The sequence below is a fragment of the Thamnophis sirtalis genome, unplaced genomic scaffold (genome assembly GCF_051295495.1).
Source record: "Thamnophis sirtalis isolate CommonGarterSnake01/CBP01778 unplaced genomic scaffold, rThaSir2_p1.2 scaffold_6, whole genome shotgun sequence".
Classification (NCBI taxonomy): domain Eukaryota; kingdom Metazoa; phylum Chordata; class Lepidosauria; order Squamata; family Natricidae; genus Thamnophis; species Thamnophis sirtalis.
The window spans coordinates 70420482-70442127 of NW_028261386.1; the positions used below are offsets into that span (position 1 = coordinate 70420482).

The 21646-nt window shown below is 41.0% G+C and overlaps 2 protein-coding genes across 4 annotated transcripts in view; one reads left to right on the top strand and one right to left on the bottom strand.

Annotated features, from left to right (window-relative positions):
• Positions 1–303: 303 nt before the first annotated feature.
• On the bottom strand, positions 304–12520 carry TAF5L (TATA-box binding protein associated factor 5 like). Its single transcript, XM_014059834.2, has 5 exons — positions 12173–12520; positions 10808–10952; positions 6509–6613; positions 5008–5732; positions 304–2721 (listed from the first exon to the last, which is right to left on the bottom strand). Exons 2-5 carry the CDS (start codon positions 10947–10949, stop codon positions 1924–1926), a joined length of 1770 nt encoding a protein of 589 aa, XP_013915309.1. The 5' UTR covers positions 10950–10952; positions 12173–12520; the 3' UTR covers positions 304–1923.
• A 110-nt stretch (positions 12521–12630) lies between these two features.
• URB2 (URB2 ribosome biogenesis homolog) overlaps positions 12631–21646 on the top strand; it is a 34388-nt gene continuing 25372 nt past the window's right edge. The window contains exons 1-4 of one of the 3 annotated variants that reach the window (XM_014059826.2): positions 12632–12841; positions 12960–13086; positions 17786–17922; positions 21178–21354. In XM_014059826.2, coding sequence (XP_013915301.2) covers positions 17797–17922; positions 21178–21354 — 303 coding nt within the window. In that variant the 5' untranslated portion in view covers positions 12632–12841; positions 12960–13086; positions 17786–17796. Of the gene's footprint in view, positions 13087–17785; positions 17923–21177; positions 21355–21646 lie in introns of all 3 variants that reach the window. The other 2 variants (XM_014059827.2, XM_014059825.2) reach the window with 2 other exon arrangements.

Sequence of the window (21646 nt, forward strand, 5' to 3'; positions counted from 1 at the left end):
TTTGAAGACTGCTGAGGGAATAAATTTTCATATATTACGAAAAGAAACCCTGAATTAGATTTGCTTCCTGGATACAGCTATTTATATTGCATCGGTTTTTTTTAAGCATCGGAAACTTTTGTATACTTGTATTAAAGTTGATAAGAAATGGTTGCTCATTTTACTGCATTTCAAAATAGCAATCAGAAATTTAAAACATGTTACTTGTATGTTAGCTTTGTTTAAAATCTGCTTTCTTCAGCCTCCACTTTGCAAAATATATAAAATAAGTGCATAAAACATGAATAGCGCTTGCAGCATATATCTGGGTAAGAAATCCTGTCATGGATTTTATTTCAAGCCAAATTATGCGATCCATCAACACAGAGTTCACAATGTGAACAGACATAAAATTCAGAGCCTGCAAACATCTGACTTAAGTATTTTTGGCTGAAAAAGACGTATACAAAAATTAATATATTTGGGGAAATGATGCATACAAGATGTGTAAAAAGTATGTTAGGGAAAGTTGGATACAAAAATGTTTTCAGTTTAAAAAAAATCAATTTGCAAAATGGTATAGAACTCTGAAGAGATGATTTTTGTATATTTGTTAGATTGACATGGACAAAATACAAAAAAGATCCTCACCCATGTGACAAAGTTAGATTTATCTGCTTCATAAAATCTGAATTCCATACAGAGATGCCAAACTTTTCTCTTTAAGCTAAACATTTTAATTAAAAAAAATACAAAATCTTTTTCCCCGAAAGCAGAAATATTTGATCTTCTCTTAGAATGAAGAAATTAAAATTGCTGTTCCCATCTCCCGCTCCATTTTGCATGCTGACACTTGTATATGAACACTTACAGAAATGTTCATTTCAGATATTGACAAAGCTTCTATTAATTAATGATGTAATGATACTAGCTTCCATTCCCTGGATATCTTTGTTCATATGATCTGGAGATAATGTTTCTGAGGAGGGGAATTGTCTTTCTACATGGAGTTGAAATCTGCTACAACAAATTCAGCCATGTTTTGCTGGTTCCTTCCACAGCTAATTATTATTTCATCGATTAATCTAGTATTTTATATCATCATCACAGTGCAAACAAATCCAGGAAAACCCCAAATTTTTGATCTAGGAATAGCTGCAAATGTTATGGTCCATATAAAGAATTAAAACCACTTCATATATTTGGTAGTGACAACAACTGCCATATATATATATTAAAAAATAATACAATGGCAACACTCCTTCTCTTTAAACCCCTTCTACTCTCTTGAAAATCAACTGCCGAAGGTTGGGAAATCCCAGAGATTGCAGTGGGAAATAGTCTTTCCTCTTCACTCACCTGGTTCTCTTTGTTGGATCAAAGAGATCCCACGGAAGGGAAGTTTTTTATTATTATTTAGATCTAATCTCATATCTTTTATGCTAATGAGTTGGGAAACTGTCCTTTGGTGTTACTTTAAACATTACTGAAACGTTATATATTTGGAAACATCCTCAGAACAGAATATATTTTTCTACTCAAGTTGATGTTAACTGTACCAAATAATTGCTATTTAGACAAGTCAGTAGTAGAAAAAGTTAGGATGTTCCCATCAATGCAGGATATTTAAGTGCAAATGCTCCAGTGATGATTTTACTTGTTTGGGCCAGGTTTTGGACTACCCCATATCAAAATATTCTGGGCTGTTCACCTTATTACATTGCTTCCTAATTTTGCACTAATGTAGAACTACGGTGAAATTCTCCTATTGCTCTCCCTTCCTATCATTTTTGCAAAAATAAAAGATACTTTCAAATACAGTACTTCCATCATTCTGGATGTCTAACAAAGGGAGAGGGAAAAATTCACAGTCAATTATATATACTCTCAGTTTATAATAGACTCTAGTTTTCAATAACATCTTCTGTCCCATTTTCAAAAAGGCTAATGTTCCTGATTCTCTTGTGCAATTCCAGTCACTAAAAGAAGGTTGCAGGCCATAAACTGTACACTCAGTACATTACTGATCTGTCCAGTATATATTCCAACTAGCTCGCTGGAAGAGCCATCTACAGGAGCATTGCAGTAAGTGTTTCGAATATCCCAGACTCGAACAGAGTTGTCCATTGATGCAGAAGCAATCAAACTACTATCCGGACTAAAAGTAAGGCTGGTGATATTATCTGTATGGCCCCGCAGTTCTTTGTAAAGCGTTCCAGATGCCAAGTCCCACAATTTTAAGCGCTGGTCTTCACCTGCTGAGGCCAAGTACTTACCATTGGGAGAAAAGGCAAGGGACAGGACAGGACCCCGGTGACCTGTAAACAGACGTACTGTGTTTCCTTGCTGGGTACTCCAGAGCCGCACTGTTTTGTCTGTAGATCCTGTTGCCAAGTAGTTAGAATTTGGATGAAACTTGATGCAGTCGACATCTGCTAAATGGCCCGCGTATATCCGTAGGGGATACGTCCGATCAAATGACCAGAGTCTGGCTGTACGGTCCTGAGAAGCACTAGCAAAGTACAAGCTGCAAGGGCTGATGTCCAGGTCCCACACCGGATAAGCATGTCCTTGGTACAAGACAGTGTTTGTAAAACATCCAAGATCCCAGTATCTGATAGTTGTATCTTCAGAGCATGACAGCAATCCTGAGCTGTCTGACAAAAAACTTGTGCTATACACTGGTCCAGAGTGCCCTCTTAATAACTTCATTTCAGTTCCTATATCATCATCATCTTCAGCCTGTAAAAAGAATAAAGAGGTTTCTTCAGACGAACTTTCTCTAAGCTTTGTTTTTTCAATGGCCTTATCAAAGCAATAATAGTATTTTTACCAGTTGCAACTAACAGAAATAAATAAGGCTGTCAATGAAAAACTCCTAAGTGCTGGTAAAAAAATGGTCTTCTTGAGTGTCCTTTTCAAAGACCATCTTGGCTGCCAAAGCCTATACTAACCAAAGTTTGTGGATCAAATACAAAAGCAGCCATATGAAGAGAAATGAAGCCTGGGTATTTTCAGCTTGTATACCACCAATATAATTTTAGTCTAAGAAAGAGCATAGAGAATGCATCTGCTTCTACTGATTGTCTTTCTGGGAGAATATAGGCCCATTGAAATTTAGTTTTAAATGGACGCTATAAAACTATAGTTTTAAATGGAAGCTATAAAACTATGGCTTCCATGGAATTAATACCTCATTCGGAGACTAATCAATCCAATATCATTGCCCTCAACTACCATTAATAGGCATTTACATGAATCATTTTCATTACCCAATGTTTTTATAGAGAAGGAGATCTGGGTATCAACAAAATACTGATAACACCCAGCTTCAAATCCCTTGATGATCTCTCTATCAGTTTCATGCAGATGTTGAGAAACACTGAAAATCATATGGAGTTGCAAGGGACATCATATAGTAGCTGTCGTTTCAAAGAGCAATTGTCTCTTAAGAAGTACGATCTGAAATGTCCCTGAGGGATGGAAACAGGCACTGCTATTTCCATTATATTCTATATTTCTATATCTGATCCATGGCTGGAATATTAAAACTGCTGGCAGATCAAAAAAAATTATGTACATATCTTACTAAACCATAATAACTTCTTGTGCAGCTGTACACCAACAGCTGGAGGAATTAAGATGCTTTGCATCTTCTGCAAATATATTATTTGGATTATGTTAACAGCTGGATGTATAATAACATGTAACTGGGTCTTGCTTGCATTATTTGTTTTTACAGACAGAAAAATGATGCAAAAGATTCCGTACCATTGTTTTTAAAGAAAAATATATCAAAATATACAAATCTTGTGCTATAATCAGAAGACTGAGAGATCCCTCCTTACCTTCAGCAAGATGCTCTTGCCTTCAATTCTATTACAAATCTATAAAATTATATATAGCGTATCTCTATTGTAAGTCAGGGATCCCCAACCTGTGCGCCATGGCCCACTAGTGGGCTGAGGGATTTACATCCAGGCCATGGAAATGGGCAGCGAGCTCACAAATGCACAACCTCACTTGCAGGAGCAGCAAGCGCTCCATTTAATTGATCATTGACCAATCTAGGCATTAGTTGCACAAAACTACTTTAGGAATTATTTTAGGCAATTGCAAAACTGCTGTGTTTAGGCAGTTATGTCACATACAGTAGTGGTAGAAATAATAGCTAGGTTAATCATGCATCTTATTGAATTCTATCTCAAAACCGCCCTGAACATTCACGAATTCATACAGTGGTACATGCAACCTTTAAGTAGCTTTCCTTCTCATGAGCAAATTTGAGATTATAATTTAAAGCACTTTCTGAGTCTCCCTTTCTGATTCAAATATTATAACTCATCTTGATTTGTGCCTTTGAAAGGTGGAGGTGTATTACAGAGGTGGTATTCAGCAGGTTCTGACCAGTTCTGGAGAACCAGTAGCGGGAAATTTTGAGTAGTTCAGAGAACCAGTAAATACCACCTCTGACTGGGCCCGCCCCTGTCAATTCTATGCCTCCTGAGTCCCAGCTGATCAGGAAGAAATGGGGATTTTGCGGTATCCTTTCCCTGGAGTGGGGTGGGAATGGAGATTTTACAGTATCCTTTCCCTGCCACGCCCACCAAGCCCACCACAGAACCGCTAGTAAAAACTTTTGAATCCCACCACTGGTGTATTACCATAAATGCAAATGAAGAATGAAATTGCCACCATAAGGAGTCACAATTGGCTAATGAAGTGTTCAATTTAATAAGGACAAGTATTTGATCAGTTCTATTATTATCAGAGGTGGGAAAATGGGCAGTTTTAACTTAAATCTTTTCCCAGGCAAACTATTGTTGTCTCCCTATCATTTCTCACTGTCCAGCCTACCCATGTGACTAATAGGTAGAAGGAAAGCATCAATGTGAGGCAGACTTTGCTATTGATTTGATTGTGAGAACATGACAATTTTGAGAATCTTCCACATAAAGCATTTCAATATAAACGTAATACATTCTACCCATGATTCAATAAAAAATCAGGATAAGAAAATGCTCTGACCTCTTCATCCAAGATATCACAGGCCAAGTGAATTCGGGAAACATCTACTAAGTGAGGCTCAGATTTCAGCTTCTTGGGCCGCAAACTCCACAGTTTTACACAGGAATTGTCAAAACCAGCAGCCAGCAGCTTGCCATTTGGTGAGATCGCTGCTGTATTCAGCAACTTCTCAGTATTGTAGAATGCATAGAAACATATGGTAGTAAGGGATGGTGGCCCATCTTTGACTCTTTTAATGCTATCTTGCAGGAGGTCCAAGGCTGCTTCATTCTGCAGGATGGAAGCAGGCATATCAGTAGGTTCCAGGCCATTGCTCTCACTGCGTGAAGAGCCACCACTAGCATAGAGCTGGTAGTCCACTCTCTTGGCGGGCTGCACATCTAGGTGAATATGCAAGGATAGGACTTTGCAGAGAGCACTGTTATTATCACTCTGGAGGTAGCGGAGGAGGAAGTTGTAGCTGTCTTCCTGAAGGCGGACCACGTATTTATTGTCCAGAAATGCCCGAAGCTTGAAATTGGACAGGATGTCTTGAATTGTTAATGTAGTTTGCAACTGTTCAATGATGTCTTTCTGGCTGGCATTCTGTAAGAACATCCCATGGAAGCGACTGTAGAAACTGTCCACTGTGCTCTTTAGGCCATTTTGGACCATGTTGATATGGAGGTAGACAAAGAGGGGGTACAGGAGAGGCATCACTTCCTGACTATGCTGGGATTCTGAATCTAAACATCAAATATAAAGAAAAACGACATTTTTCCTCACTGAGTGCTCAGCAGATATATTAAGAGTGAAAATTAAGCAAGCCAGCTCCCACCCCTTTTGCAGATAGCCTTTTGATTATATAAGCAGGGAATATCCAACGTTACTGTCTGTTCATTAAGAAATACAGGGTAATTCTAAAACTCACATAGGAATCCTGTCTATGGCAGAATTTGGGGTGGGCAGACATTCTAGCCCTTTAAAACATTTGCTCTGGTAACAGAATGCCATTCTGTCTATCGAACTCCAATCAGGAAGATTCTCAGTTTCTTTACTTTATTATGGCATCTTTGATGGAGAATAAAATGCCATCAGAGCAGAGATAAGAGTTAGAAATGGAAATTGCAGGGACTAACATTCCAATGGCTTTTGAAAAATCACATTCTTGGCCTAATGACTAAAGGTTGGTTTAGAGTTGCCTGCAACTACCTGTAGCCATTACCACATATCTAGATAGCAGAGGGTAAACGTAGGTTGCAAAAGACTGCAGACGGGCCCAACGCGAACACCTCCCCATTCAAGCAGAGATGTGTGTCCTGCATGCTGATTGGTTGATCTGACTTGTTCTGTGCATTGTTGTTTTGAGTACTCCCTAGCCAGAATGTTAACATTTTCAAATGCATGAATACAACAGCTATGCAACTGTCCTGGAGAAATCTGCTTGACCCTTAAATCTGGCATACAATGTCAGGAACCTTTCTCTTAACAAATCTATGGCTCCAATCTGGATTTTACCCACCTGTCAGAAAGTTGCGCAACCGCCCAAACTGTACTTCATATTGTTGGGGCTCTGCTAAGCAGGGTGCAGCAGAAATCACATTTGTACAACCCGATTCAGATTGTACTAAAAAAAAACAAGAATGAAGACAATTGGTTTTCGAAGACATTGAATGCTGCAATGTAACTTTCTGCTTTTTTTATGTCGAAACACATAACTTCTGCATTTTTAAAACAATCTAGTAAACATTAGTTTCCATTATTTTTATAGGACAAATGGAAAGGGTACCAATCAGTCTGAAAATAATCCACAATGCTTGGTATACTTCTTGTCTGTATATAAAGTTTAGAAATAAGTTAAGATTGTTAAGGTAATGGCCTATATTTCTATTAATCCAGTTTAAGGTTTTTTTTCATGATATAGAATAATTCACACATGTAACTAAACTAAATATGCCACAAAAAAAAAAACTTCAGTATTTAGCATAGCTCAGTGATGGCTAACCTTTTTCAGATCGTGTGCCAAAAGCCGGGGGGGGGGCATAGGGGTGTGTGTGCATGGGTGTGCCTACACTCATAATGCTATGCACACGACCCCCCACATGCATGCACATGCGAGCCCCCCCTGCACACATGTGTCCACATATCCCTGTTCCCCCCCCCCCCGCTTTTGGTCTGCAATGGACCCATTTTTTGCCCTCCCTAGGCTCCAGAGGCTTTCTAGGAGCCTGGAGACCATGAAAACATCCTCCCCGCCCCCTCTGGAGGCCCTCAGAAGGCTTCAAGAGGCTTCCCTGAAGGCTCCGGAGGGTGAAAAATCGCCATACGGGCAACCCCAAAGTCAATTCCCAAACTTCTGGTTTGTGCGTTGGTTTTTTTTTTGCCCTCAGGAGGCTTCAGGGAAGCCTCCGGAGGGCGAAAAACGGCTGAAAAATAATACCGAAGTCAGCTGGCCCTTCACATGCCCTAACAAATGGCTTTGCAAGCCATAGGTTCGCCATCACGGATATAGCTTGTTATCAGTGATTACTATTACAGAAAATTAATGACACATGAAATATCAGAATCCATTATTTCTTTCAGCTGGGTCCATTCCTAAATTAAATAGATTATTCAATAATCAAATAATCCACTATCATTTTTAGATGTCCATCTAAATGTCTGCCATAAATCCAAAGAACGGTACTTGTACTAATTTTACCTTGAGTATAACTATACCAGGAGTTTTTAGATCTGGCCCGTGGGGCTGCCCTGTAAACATTGGAAAGACCTGCCAGCGAAAACAGACTCCCAAGCTCGAGCTCCGTTTTCACTGGGCAGAGGATTGCAGGAGGCAGTGGCAGCAGAAAACAGAGTCCAAAAGCCTGTTTTCACCAGCAGAGCGCTTGGGCCACCATAGGCGCCCCCGACAGGAGTGATGTTGAGCCCCCCCTGGGTCAAATACAATCCTGATGCAGGTTTGTGCAAATCGAGTTTGACACCCCTGATCTATACAATCTAGAATCCAAATTAAGCTTGGGAATCACTAACTGTATGAACTTACCTTACACAATTTTAAAAAGAACATGAGTGAAAGGAATGAAGGAAGGAGACCTTCCCTATCCTCTGAAATTCTACTGAGGCATTTGTATACGATGTACTGTAGCATGAGAATAGATGCAAAAACGAGGGATTTCAGGCAAAGACAGACACTCTGATATCAGAGCTCCTATCAAAAAATACTTTTGTCTGATTTTTAGGAAGCCTATCTCCTTCAGCGAATCCTCTCCACCTTCGGGACAAGCAAAGAACTGAGAGGGTCAGACAGGCATTAAAATCCTTTTTCTTTCTTGAGCACTGGTTTAGATTCGCCTCATTGTGATTATTACCCCACCAACATAATTTTCTAGATTATGTCTACAAATAACGTCTCAGGATGGCTAGGTCTTTGGCTCAGCATCATTATCAGGTTCTACTTATTGTCAGAGATTTTCCTGTCAAGCTGGAAACCTAAATTTAACTGTTAGCATTCCATAAAAGTCCCACAATAAGAAACCTAGAAGCAACTTTTGCAGTTAAGTTGGCTAATAGTTCTCAAAAATGGGAAAAGACATTTTAGGAATATATCTTAATCAGCTTGCGACATGCAAATCATACATCATTTAAATTCTATTAATTTAATTAGGGTCTTGCATTTATTTTCTGTGGGTTTATATGTTATACAAAAATTATGAATTCTGAAGATGTGGCTAAGGTTATTTAACATGCATTCCAGCATCACTGCAAACAAGAATGATATTGATGCTCCCTCCCAAGGATGGTCCAGCTATTCCATCTCTTAGCCTGGGGGGTGAAATTATATGCCCCTCAGAGAAGGTTCGCAATTTGAGAGTCCTCCTGGATCCGCAGCTGACACTAGAACATCATTTGTCGGCTGTGACCAGGGGGGCCTTTGCCCAGGTTCGCCTGGTGCACCAATTGCGACCCTATCTGGACCGGGAGGCCCTTCAGATAGTCTCTCATGCCCTTGTCACCTCAAGACTGGATTACTGTAACATGCTCTACATGGGGCTGCCCCTGAAGAGTGTTTGAAGACTTCAACTAGTCGAGAATGCAGCCGTGCAAGCGATTGTGGCTGCACCTAGGTACACCCACGTTACACCTATCCTCCGCGAGCTACACTGGCTTCCCATTGGTCTCCGGACACGCTTCAAGGTGCTAGTCGTTACTTTTAAAGCCCTACATGGTATCGGACCTGGCTACCTGAGAGACCGCCTCCTGCCAGTTACCTCCTGGAGACCTATTAAATCGCACAGACTAGGCCTCCTCCGGATTCCATCTGCCAGCCAATGTTGGCTGGCGACCCCCCGGGGGAGGGCCTTCTCTGTTGCTGCTCCGGCCCTATGGAACGATCTCCCCATTGAGATCTGGACCCTCACTACCCTTCTGGCCTTCCGCAAAGCGACCAAGACCTGGCTGTTCCGGCAGGCCTGGGGCTGTTGAATTATCCAGCCCCATCTTATGTTATGAATGTTGTTGAATTTATAACTGTTGTTTTTTTTATTTTTTATATCCCCTTTCCCTTCTTATTTGTAAGCCGCCCTGAGTCTTCCGAGAGTGGGCGGCATACAAGTTAATTAATTAATTAATTAATTAAATAAATAAATAAATAAATAAATAAGATCAGTGTATACACCTGTTTTCCTCTGAAGCTATTTTTACTCTTTTTTATATACACACACTTACATACGCTAATAATGCCTCCAACAAGCTAATTCAGGTACTTGCTTATATATGTATGGTCCATGGTATTCCCCCACACCCCCAATCATAACTTCAAGTTGCACACTTTATTGCTATTTGTTTTAAAATGCTGTTATTTCATATAGAACTGTCCAAAAATGACATAACATCCTTAAATTATTTAGATTAATTTAATATATCCATAGAACCCAGAATTACCACACCAAGATTTTAAGTATGCTATTAGCTCATAGGTTTAGAACATATTAACCACTTGTAAACCACACAATTTCCCATAATTGTATTTCACTTATGAAATAAATGCTCCAATTCAGTGGTTAATTTAACTAATCAACTAAATCAATACATGTGCAGTTTATCTCAATATATCACGATATACAATAATTTAAAGATGCTGTTCCCAAATGAATCACTTTCAAACATTCAGCAATAGCAGTTATATTAACTAGATGTTTCATTATATTTTCTTATTTCAGAATCTCTAGAAAGTTTTTCTTGCAAATATTAACTGATTAGATAAAGAACCAGTTTAGTCTAGTGGTTAAGGCACCAGCTGGAAAACAGAATACAGTGAGTTCTAGTCCCACCTTTTAGCCATAAAAAGGCTTAGCAGGATTGGGAGAGTTATTCTCTCTCAGCTCTGACCCAACCCACCTCACAGCATTGTTGTTGGAGGGATAAAATAAGAGGAATATATTCACTGCCTTGAGTTATTTGTAAAAATAATTAAGATGGAATACAATAAATTAAAATGATTTTATTTTTTAAAGTTATTATATTTATAATTATGAAAATATGTATAAATAAATAATTTTAACTACATACTTGCTTACACGGACATTTGCAGAGAATATCAAATAAGTCAAGGCGGTAGTTGTGACCATGCAATAAAAACCCCACTCCTTAAATGCACTGCTCATGCAATGCATGTAAAAAAGGATGGGATTTTGACTTTTCTGAGTCCCCCTCCACCTGAATGCTGCTGACTTCGATTCATTATGTTCAGTCTCATTCCAAGTAAATCCCTAGACATTTTGTAGTGTTATAAAAATAAGTTCACTGTTTCTTTTTTGCCTACCTGTTAGATTAGCTGCCATTTCTTCAGCTGTGTGACATAAGCGCAGCCCTTGTTTCAGGGGACCTTCTGAGTCTACATACTGCCTGCGTTTGACATAGCAGTTAACAGCCATCTGAATCTGTTCGGTGCGTACACGTTTCATGACCTTCAAAGAAAGAGAAGCAGAATTCTAATTCCAAGGAAACAGTAAAACCCATGAGTTTTATGTAGCATTTTCTTAAGACGTAAGTTATTGGAAACTGCAAGCCACTGCAATGTTTCAATCAGAGAGAACTCATACAATATTGGGAGGTAGTGTTTAGACTTCAGCATTTTGAGATGGACAATGAAATAGTTTGATGATTATTTAAAATAAAACCTTAACTAAATGTTGAGCAAGGATTTTGTCAATGAAGACTTCAAATTGTCACTGGCCTAATTTACAAATCACATAAAACAATGCTTTTAACCAGTCTATTGATCAAATAAACCATAATTGCTATGTTCACTGACAATCTAACTTTTTAGATTTCATGGCACCCATCAAATATTAAATTGCTTGGAAATCTTTATTTGCAAATTATTTTTCAACACTATGTGGTATTATTGATGATGAATATTCTACGTGATCTCACAGGTGGGAATGTGTGGCTTTTCATAACTTACCATGCAGGCTGAATTGTTGCCTCCCTTCCTAATTGTTCAGTTTTTTCTATCCATCAATCAGAGACATGTCTCCCTAAATACTACTCCTGACAGGACCAACACTCTTGGATTGTCAAGAGTTTGTGTTCAATAAACAATAATGATATTTCAAACAGTAGGATAGAATTAAATTTACTGCTAATCTCTACTGTGGCTATTTTGTCTAAGCTCCATGCAGGCTTCTATTTGCTTATCTCCAGCGATAACTCAGCATCAAGAAAGCAAAAGATAAAACAGAACCCAATACACGGTGGCCAAATATAAAGTCCACTTATTCAAAAGTTTCACGAACTGTGGCTTTCATGCTCCCAACGTAACAAGGAAAGATGCACAGACCATCCTCCCGTTTCCCTGCCTTTCCGCCACATCCGTCCGCGGGGAAAGCACTTGCAAAAAAATCCCCCAAAGAAACACGGGGAGAGGAAGGAAAGAAAAGGGGGATAGTAAAAGATGATCGGGGGTCCATACACGATCGGGAAGCACCTCCCCACCCTTCCAGCTCTTCCTGCCGCTCCGGCAGCTGCACCGGCGGGAAGAAGGGAAAACCAAAGACACGGAGCCCGATTTTACCCAGGGAGGGCCCGAGAGCGCTTCCGCGCGCCACGCGCAGCTCGGCTTGCCTCGACTCTCTTCCACCCGCCCGAGCAAAGGAGCAGCTCCGCGGGGAAGAAATATACTCACTGGAGCATTGCAGGCATGGAAGTAGGGAGAGAGAGCGAGAGGGCGCGCGAGCCGCGGCGAACGTGGGTGATTCCTGATGCAGGCACGCGACAGAATTCCCGGGTTCGCGCCGTCAGTCACTGCGCCCAGCCGCGCGAGACGACTCCGCCGCGGTTGCTGCTGGTGTTGCGGAGATCGCGGGCTCCGGTGGTGGCGGGAGCAGTTTTTCCTCCTGGGGGAGCCTTCTGCAAACTCAGCTGGCCCGGACGTCCCGCGTTGCAAGCTCCGGCGGCGTTAGCAGCTTCGATGACTGTCGCGGCTGAAAACCGCCGCTCCATGACTGACGGAACTGACTCGGAGAAACCGAGGGGGGGGGAGGGCAAGGGGGTGGGTGGGAAGGAGGAGGAGGAGGACCGAGGGGGGGGGAGGTGGGCCGAGAGAAAGGCGACTGCGCAGGCGTAGCCTTCTAACCAATGGGAAGGCGCTCTTTCTTTTCGACGCTCAGCTAGGAAGGCCTGCCCTGTTCCTTTCATCCGGATAATTAGGTGACAGAGGAGGACACGAGGAGGTTCCGGAAGGAGGAACACGTGCGTGGAAGCATCTGGGAAACTCGTGGGAAGAGGAGGTGTCCTCGCCGCCGTGGAGCGTCGCGGGGCGGAGGAAGCCTGCCGGGGTCTCCCGAGGAAAACGGTGCGGATGTCATCAGAATAGCCGTATAGCCTGTGTGGCATTACGGTCCTTCGCAATTCTCGCTAGCTCAGCTTGTGCCTAAAGTTGAAGTTGAAGCCCAATTCTCTTTACTCCTCAGCCCTCAACCAGCAAGGGACTCTTGGAAGCTGTTGTTATTCGGCAGGGCGGCGAATTTCGGAAGGCAGCTAGAAACCGATCTTGTGCGCAAGGCTTCTAAGAGGATTTCTAAGCGGTTCTGATTGGATGTGAGTTTGCAAACTTCGTAACAATTGAGATAAGCGGCTCCGAGGAAACCACGGGGAAGCCCTCTTATTTCTTGTGTTAGAAGGCAAGCTTTCCTGGAAGTTATATAGACTGCTCTGAAGTTACTGCTTCTTAATTTGTGGGGGGTCAGATGATGGAGGGGCATGGATCCTTAGCAAGGGGCAGATGCTAGAATAGAATAGAAATAGGAATAGGAATAGAATAGAATTCTTTATTGGCCAAGTGTGATTGGACACACAAGGAATTTGCTTTGGTGCAAAGCATAAAAAGACATGAAAAGATGCATGCAACAAGAAACATAAGGTACAATACTTAATGATAGTCATAAGGTACAAATAAGCAATCAGGAAACAATATCAATATAAATCGTAAGGATGCAAGCAACAAAGTTACAGTCCTGCAGTCATAAGTGGGAGGAGATGAATGATAGGAAGGATGAGAAGACTAATAGTAATAGTAATGCAGCCTTAGTGAATAGTTTCACAGTGTTGAGGGAATTATTTGTTTAGCAGAGTGATGGCATTCTGGAAAAAACTTGTTCTTGTGCCTAGTTGTCTTGGTGTGCAGTGCTTTATAGTGTCTTTTTAAGGGTAGGAGTTGAAACAGTTTATGTTCAGGATGCGACATAAACTGTTGCGTAACCCCCTTTTCACAACCCCCTTTTTGACTCGTGCAGTGTACAGGTCCTCAACGGAAGGCAGGTTGGTAGTAATTGTTTTTTCTGCAGTTCTAATTATCCTTTGAAGTCTGTGTCGGCCTTGTTGGGTTGCAGAACCAAACCAGACAGTTATAGAGGTGCAGATGACAGCACATGAAATGCTCTCTTATGCTAGATTTTATACATTAACAGTTGGAAGGGACCTTGGAGGTCTTCTAGTCCAACCTGCTGCTCAAGCAGGAAACCCTATTACAGTTTCAGACAAATGGTTGTCCAATGTTTTCTTTAAAACCTCCAGTGTTAAAGCAGCACCCACAACTTCTAGAGGCAGGTTGTTCCTGTCAGCCTCTGCTTTGCTACTGCTTCGGCTGCCATTGAAACGGGGAGGGGGGGCATGGTATTTGGGAGGGGAATCATTGTTGTGCTGGAGGAAGTTTCTAGATGCTGAACTGACCACCTTACTGCGCATGTCGAGGAGGAGTGTTTCCCACCAAGGCCAATGGTCCAGTATTCCAAGAGCCAAGGTGGCGCAGTGGTTAAATGCAGCACTGCAGGCTACTGCTAGATCAGCAGGTCAGCGGTTCAAATCTCACCGGCTCAGGGTTGACTCAGCCTTCCATCCTTCCGAGGTGGGTAAAATGTGGACCCAGATTGTTGGGGGCAATATGCTGACTCTGTAAACCGCTTAGAGAGGCCTGAAAGGCCTATGAAGCGGTATATAAGTCTACTGCTATATTGCTATTGCTATTCCATCCTGGTGATGCCTTTCGAAAGTTATCTCACACCTGACATTTGGGAAAATTATGATTGGACTGTGAATGGGGATGCCAAGGGGAGGGGAATGAATTATACATTATATTATTCGCTTTCGCGCCTAATTAACCAGACTTAGCTTAGCTTTGCATCTGTTCATTTATAATTAGTAAAAGTACACTTGATTTCAACAAAATGGAGTCTGGTGGTTTTCTTTCCTGATTATTGAATGAAGAAAGGCTGACAGTTCCACTGATTAATATATAATGATATATTTTGTAATATATGAAATATATTATAGATATTTTGAACTGCAGCTTTCTGTGCTGCCAGAGGGAATTCTGAAAAACGTAGTCAAATGTTGCTGCAAGTCATGCAAAGTTAGGTTGGATAGAAATTATAGTTTAAGACATAAAGGGCACAGATATGCCTGCTGATTGTATATTTTCATGGGGCACTTGAAAACCTGATGTTAGCATTGGAATTGAATGATACTGGGGTGGGATTGTGGTTGCTGTATGGGAAGTACTAGCAGAATGCTTCCTATATGTGTTTCCTATATGAATTTGGAAATAAGAGACCATTTTAGTAGACCCATAATAAGTTCTTTCTATGTCTGGGGGAAAGACAGGATAGTAAATCTATTATAAAGTCTATAATAAGTAAGCAGTACTTATTTATCAGCAAATCAGTACCCCGTTTCCCTGAAAATAAGACCTCCCCAGATAATAAGCCTATTTGGCCTTTTGAGCGCATGGACTAAAATAAGCCCTCACCCAAAAATAAGCCCTCCCCAAAAATATTTAAATGCATGCACAGCTGGTCCACTCCATTTCCTGGGGGAAGGGAGGAACATGCCCCACATGCACCTGCCATCCTTGCGGAATGGCCTTGTGGAGGCCGCTCTGCAAACTCTAACTCCCGCCCCTTTTCTTAGTGGCGGTCGCAAAAAGAACTAGGACTGGCAAGAGTGTGCTAGAAACAGAGTCAGAACTTCCGACCCTCTCTGGATCAGCTGATCTGCGGGACGAAGTTAAAGGGCCACTTGCACCTCAAAAATAATAAAATCTCCCCCAAAATAAGGCCAAGCACTTATTTTGGAGGTCCAAAGAGAATAAGAGCCTGTCTTATTTTGGGGGAAACACGGTAGTAAGAATCTGATTAGTTAATGTGCATATACAAATTTCAATAGTAAACAGAGGTTTGGCAATGATAAAGATGAGACACTTTATTGATTTGAACATTTTTTATTGAAACAGTCACATCCCCATATTTGCATGATGTGTGCAGGAAAATGAATATAGCATTTATCTTTAGCTTAAAGAATCAGTACCTTTTCCTGAGCGCTACAATCCCTTTTTGGACAGTACATTTGAAGTATTGCACAGCTTTGATATATATTTAATCTCTATGCACAGTGTCATTGAGGACAGACCTTTCTGCTATAAGGACAGGAAAAAGTAGGAGAAGGCTGCCATAGAATGCAGTTACAATCTTCATATGATTTACTATGCTTAGGTGCACTTGGCTAGCTAGTTCATTTTCTAAACAATGCCTGTGCGCCCTTTTCACTCTCAGATTTTCTCTGAAACTATTTTCCAATGTACCAGAAGGCAAGATAAGAAATAAAAGATGATTTTTGATGATTGAAACTAATCAAAGAGAGCAGCAACCTAGTTTAGTTTAGTTTAGTTTATTCAATTTGTAGGCCGCCCTATTCCCCGAAGGGACTCAGGGCGGCTGAACAAAAGCCAAGGGAGGGGAAATTACAAAAAGTAAGACAAAGACAAAGACAATACGAACAGTTTAAAAGCACAACAGATACAGCAAATTCGAGTAGGGGGGGGGAACTCAACCCCAGGCTTGCTGGGACAGCCAGGTCTTCACGGCCATCCGGAAGGCCTGAAGGGTGGAGAGGGTCTGAATCTCCAGGGGGAGCTCGTTCCAAAGGGCCGGGGCAGCCACAGAGAAGGCCCTCCTCCGAGTAGTTGCCAGCCGACATTGGCTGGCAGATGGAATAAGGAGGAGGCCTAATCTGTGGGATCGAATGGGTCTGTGGGAGGTAATCGGCAGAAGGCGGTCTCTCAAGTACCAAGGTCCAATACCATGTAGGGCTTTATAAGTAATAACTAGCACCCTGAAGCGTATCCGGAGACCAATATGTAGCCAGTGCAGCTCGCGGAGGATAGGTGTAACGTGGGTGTACCGGGGTGCACCCACAATCGCTCCCGCAGCTGCATTCTGGACCAGCTGGAGTCTCCGAACACTCTTCCGAACCTAGAACTAAGGAGAAATCTCCCAACAGAACAATTATCCAGTGGAACAGCTTGCCTTCAGAGGTTGTGGGTGCTTTATTACTGGATACGTTTAAGGAGAGACTGGACAGCCATTTGTGTGAAATAGTATAGGGTCTGCTGCTTGAACAGGGGGTTGCACTAGAAGACCTCCAAGGTCCTTTCCAATTATGTTATTCTGTTTCTGTATCAGATGTCTCTTGGTACTTTACAACAGGAGTGGGCAACTATAATGCCTTTACAACCTGTGAACTTCAGCTCCCAGAGTGGCTGCCTCAGGATTTCTGGAAATTGAAGTCCAGATGTCATAAAAGGGCCATAGTTGCCCTCCCTTGGCTTATAGCTTGATTCTAATCAGGAAAGATCCTTCAAAACATTGCTTATTCTGCTAAAATGGTTATGAAAGGAAATCTAGGCATCTCTTATTATGAGATTATGTTTTCCTTTAGCAGATGCTCTCTTTTTATTTCTTAAGTACAAAAAAAAAATCAGAATTGCCCCCCCACCCCCGCCAGCGGTGTTGGAATAACCCTTAAAAGTTGATTAGCATTTGTTCTTTATTTTTATCCCAATATTACAATGATGGACAGGCAGTGTAAAAGCAAACTTGTGAATGACTACAAATAGTATTTGACTTACAACCATTCATTTAGTGATTGTTCAAAGTTACATTAGCATAAAAAGCGACTTATGACCGATCCTCACACTTGTGACTTGTTTTAGCATCCCTGTGATCATGTGATACGACAACATGCTTAGGAATGGAAATTCTGGTCACAGTTGTGGTTATAAGTTGAGGACTATCTGTACCATCAACGAATTCTTAGCAGGTATGAGAACTGAATGATAGAACTTCCCTTTTTCAACCTGTATCAACTGTATTGCAGACCAGAACATATACACAGCAGTTTGAAGGAGGTGTTATGAGAATTTGGCTAGAAACATAATTAATATTCAGCTTTAAATAATTTTCAGGTGTTCCTTCCATGGCTGCAATTTACTCTGGCATTCATCTGAAGCTGAAAAGCTCAAAGACCTCTTGGGAGGACAAACTCAAGTTGGCTCGGTTTGCATGGATTTCTCATCAGTGCTTCCTTCCAAACAAAGAACAAGTAATGTATTTCATTAGATGCTTTTTTCTTAAATGCTGTTTTTATATTAGGAAGTCTTGAACCTGCTTGACACTCTTTCTTCAGCTAAAAGGGAACTTAGTTATTCAAAACTTTTTATCATTTATTTTTTCCAACTTTAAGTGAAAATGGCTGATTATTCATTTGATAATCGAAGAAACATTTGAATAGCACAAACGTTAAATTGTGTTTTTTTTTCATGAGAGGATGTTTTTATCGCAACACACTATTCTTACTATATTTTTCTATTGTTAGAAATTGTGTTGGAAGGAAATATAAATATACTGGATATTTCTATAAACATCTAGTGCCATTCTTTCACCATTTTTTAAAGTTTACCTTTAAAGTTTACTCATCCCTAAGGCTACCTTGCTTTTCTTAAAAATATTTCTTTCCCTAGTCAAGAGGAGTATATTTGGGGGATGACAACAATTTTAACCACATTTATTCATTTTTTTAAATCTTTTTTTAAAAAAAGAAGAGGGAGATTTCCTTGCTTTTTTGCAGTTGATTTATGAAAAGATTTTGAGGACATGCAGAAGGTTGGAGAAAGAAAAGATCTGTTACTGAAGCAGAAATGTACTCCTAAAATTAGATTTCATCCAAGGAATACCAACGTACCAGGCAAATATACCATTTTTTCAGAGTATCAGATGCACTATTTCCCCCACTAAAAGAGGCTAAAAAATTGGGTGTGTCTTATACGCCAAATGTAGCCCTCCCCACCCACTGGCCCCCACCCTTCAGCCTCTGCGGGTCCTTCCTGGCTGCAGAGATTGCCACAGACAATGACTTGCGTTTTTGGGCTCTGTGCCTCGTGTTTTCAGCCTTTGAACTCTCCGTTTGAGACCCGTTCAAGGCTGCTGGGATTGCCAGAGCACATTGCTGCCAATTTCCGCCTCAGCGCATTACATTTTTGGCCTCTGCACATCGTGTTTTAGGCCTCTGCACGCCCCATTTTTGGTCTCTGCGCATCACGTTTCAGGTGGTGATCAGCAGCGATATGCTTTGGCGATCCCCACATCCTTGAACGGGTCTCAAACGGAGCATTTGGAGGCTGAAAACATGAGGCTCAGAGCCCAAAACAGCAAATTGGAACAGCTGCTGCCTTGTCTTACTGCTTCTGTGGTTCGCCTGCTTTACTAACTCGAGCTCCATGAGATGATCAGCTGTGCTTTAGAAGTTGCCTTTCAGCCCCAACAAGCAAAGCGACTAATGTGCTGAACCAGCAAACTAATCTGCTGAAGCTGACCAAGCTAAGAACGCTAGCCAGATGAATACCTGGTAATCAGACTTCCCCTCCCTATTTTCTTCCCCAAAAACTAAGGTGCATCTTATACTCCGGAGCATCTTATACTCTGAAAAATACAGTATTGTGTTTCCCCAAAAATAAGGCAGGGTCTTTTTTTACCCCCAAAATAAGCATTTGGCCTTATTTTTGGGGAGGTCTTATTATTTTTGAGGTGCAGGAGGTGGCAAACATGGTCACCCCATGGCTGCTGCTGGGTTGCAATATTTTCGGGGAGGGCTTATTTTCGGTTGAGGGCTTTTTTTAGTGCATGTACTCAAAAGCCCGATTGGGCTTATTATCCAGGAAGGTCTTATTTTCAGGGAAACAGGGTAGATCTTATTGTTTTATTTTAAAAATTTGTACATTGTCCTTCAAAACCAAACTAAAAAAAATGTAAAGGTACTATGTAGGATTCTTAATAGCACCACTGATATTCCTGGGAATATAGGACATATCACTGGGCACACAAGGCCAATATTGACTAAAACCAGAGACGTGATTTAGTATGCTATACAGGATTGGATTTTGTTAAGTCCGTACATAGTAACTTATCTACAGTTAAGGGTCTGTTAGTAGCAGGAAAGCTTTTGTAATTTGGGAGAATAATTCATTATTTTCCAGGTTGGTTGCTAATCTAGAAAAATCTAAGAAATGTTGCAACCAATTATCATAGAGAGTAGTTGGTCAGCAGGCAGACTACTTGTAAAATCTACTCTTTTGCAAAATGGTTTAGAATGTAAGAGTGGATATCACTTACACGGTTTTATGCTAGTAGGTCTTATTTATGTTTTTGTTTCTCATGTAAAATTAAATGTATTCTGCCATCCCACTGAAGTTCCTAATGTCTGCACCCGTATGAAAATGTAGCCTTAGTATATTTTTGGAAGGGACACATCACCCACCCATGGACATCTAATAAACATAGAATCCAAATTATACGTTTAAATAATATTTTATGGGCATTTTGGAAATTGGGAAATGTCTCTTTGATTGTGAGGAAAAGAAAAGAAAAAGAACATGTGTTCCCAAATGTTGTGGCCCATCGGCAACCAGCAGAGCTGGCAGCAGAGTTGGACAGTGAGGAGGTTGTGGAGGAACATGGGCCAGTTCTGGGAATTGAGGAAAGCTCAGACGAGGGCTCTGCCTTGGTGGCAGAGAGGGAGTTAGACACAGTGAAGCAGAGGAACAGTTGGAGCCTGTTTCCGGTGTGCACATGTGCAGAACTGCCAGAAGACAAGAACAACAAAGAAAGCAGGGTCGACTTAAGAGTAAAGCCACACCTTGGAGGTAATTGGCCCCTCCCATAGGAACAAAAGAGGAACAAACAGGGAGTGGGCTTTTGCAGGAAACAATTCCTTTATTCGGTCTGGAAAGTTCTGTTTGTGATTATATGAGAGTCTTATAATCATTATAAGTACCAAGTTTTGCTTTGCCATGTGTTTGGAAACTAGTGATCTGGCAGCGCTCCAAATGAGATAAGGTGCGTGTGGATAAACATTCCTCTGAAAGACTGCTAACGCCTTGCTGACTGTGAATGAAAGGAATTCACAGTCGTGTAAATAAAAGAGATTTTGTCAGGACCAAGACTTTGCTTCTTGCTTTCTAACAAAGCCTGGGACAGAACAGATATAGTCCTACAAGTAAAGGCAGCTTTAGTTGCAAGTTATATAACAGATGTGCAAGGTGATGAGGGAGTTGCTAATAACGAGGTAGACTGAATCTCTATATTTTCATATTGCCACTGTCATCTTTAATCACAATACTGGAAGCCTAGCGTTTACACACAAGTATTGAGTTGGCCTTCCATGTCCTGTATTAGTGAAACAGAACTGCTTATTTTTAGGAATCATATTATTTGCCTCAAACTGCTTTGTGTTCCAACTGTCCTTATCCTATCTAAAATAATCATGATTAATATGTCTCCATGGGTTTTTTGGGGGATACAGGTCTTACTTGATTGGGTAAGTCATAGCTTGATTTCCTGCTACAATAAGAAACTTGAATTGCCAGATGAGATAATTGAGAAGCTTTGGATTTACCTGGACAGCATCATTCACAGCAAAAAGCTGCAGGATCTCTTCAAGAATGAAAAAACAGTCACTCTGCGCTTTACAATTGCACAGGTCTGTTTATAAATAAACAAACTTTTACATAGATCCATCTTCCTCTGGGAATAGTGTCCGGTTGCTTTGAGCTCTTGCTGACTATCCTGAATCTTTTCTCTTTACATCACAATATCTGCTGCAAATTTTTCTGCAATTCTTCAATAATAATCTGATTGCCTCCAATTGTGTTTCGGTGGCAACTCAAAGAATTCCAGCAAGAGAATTCTTTGTTTGCTCTTACAACACATCTGGAAGATGCCAACTTGGGCAATACTATTACGATCCAGCAGTCATTTATAAACATCTATAA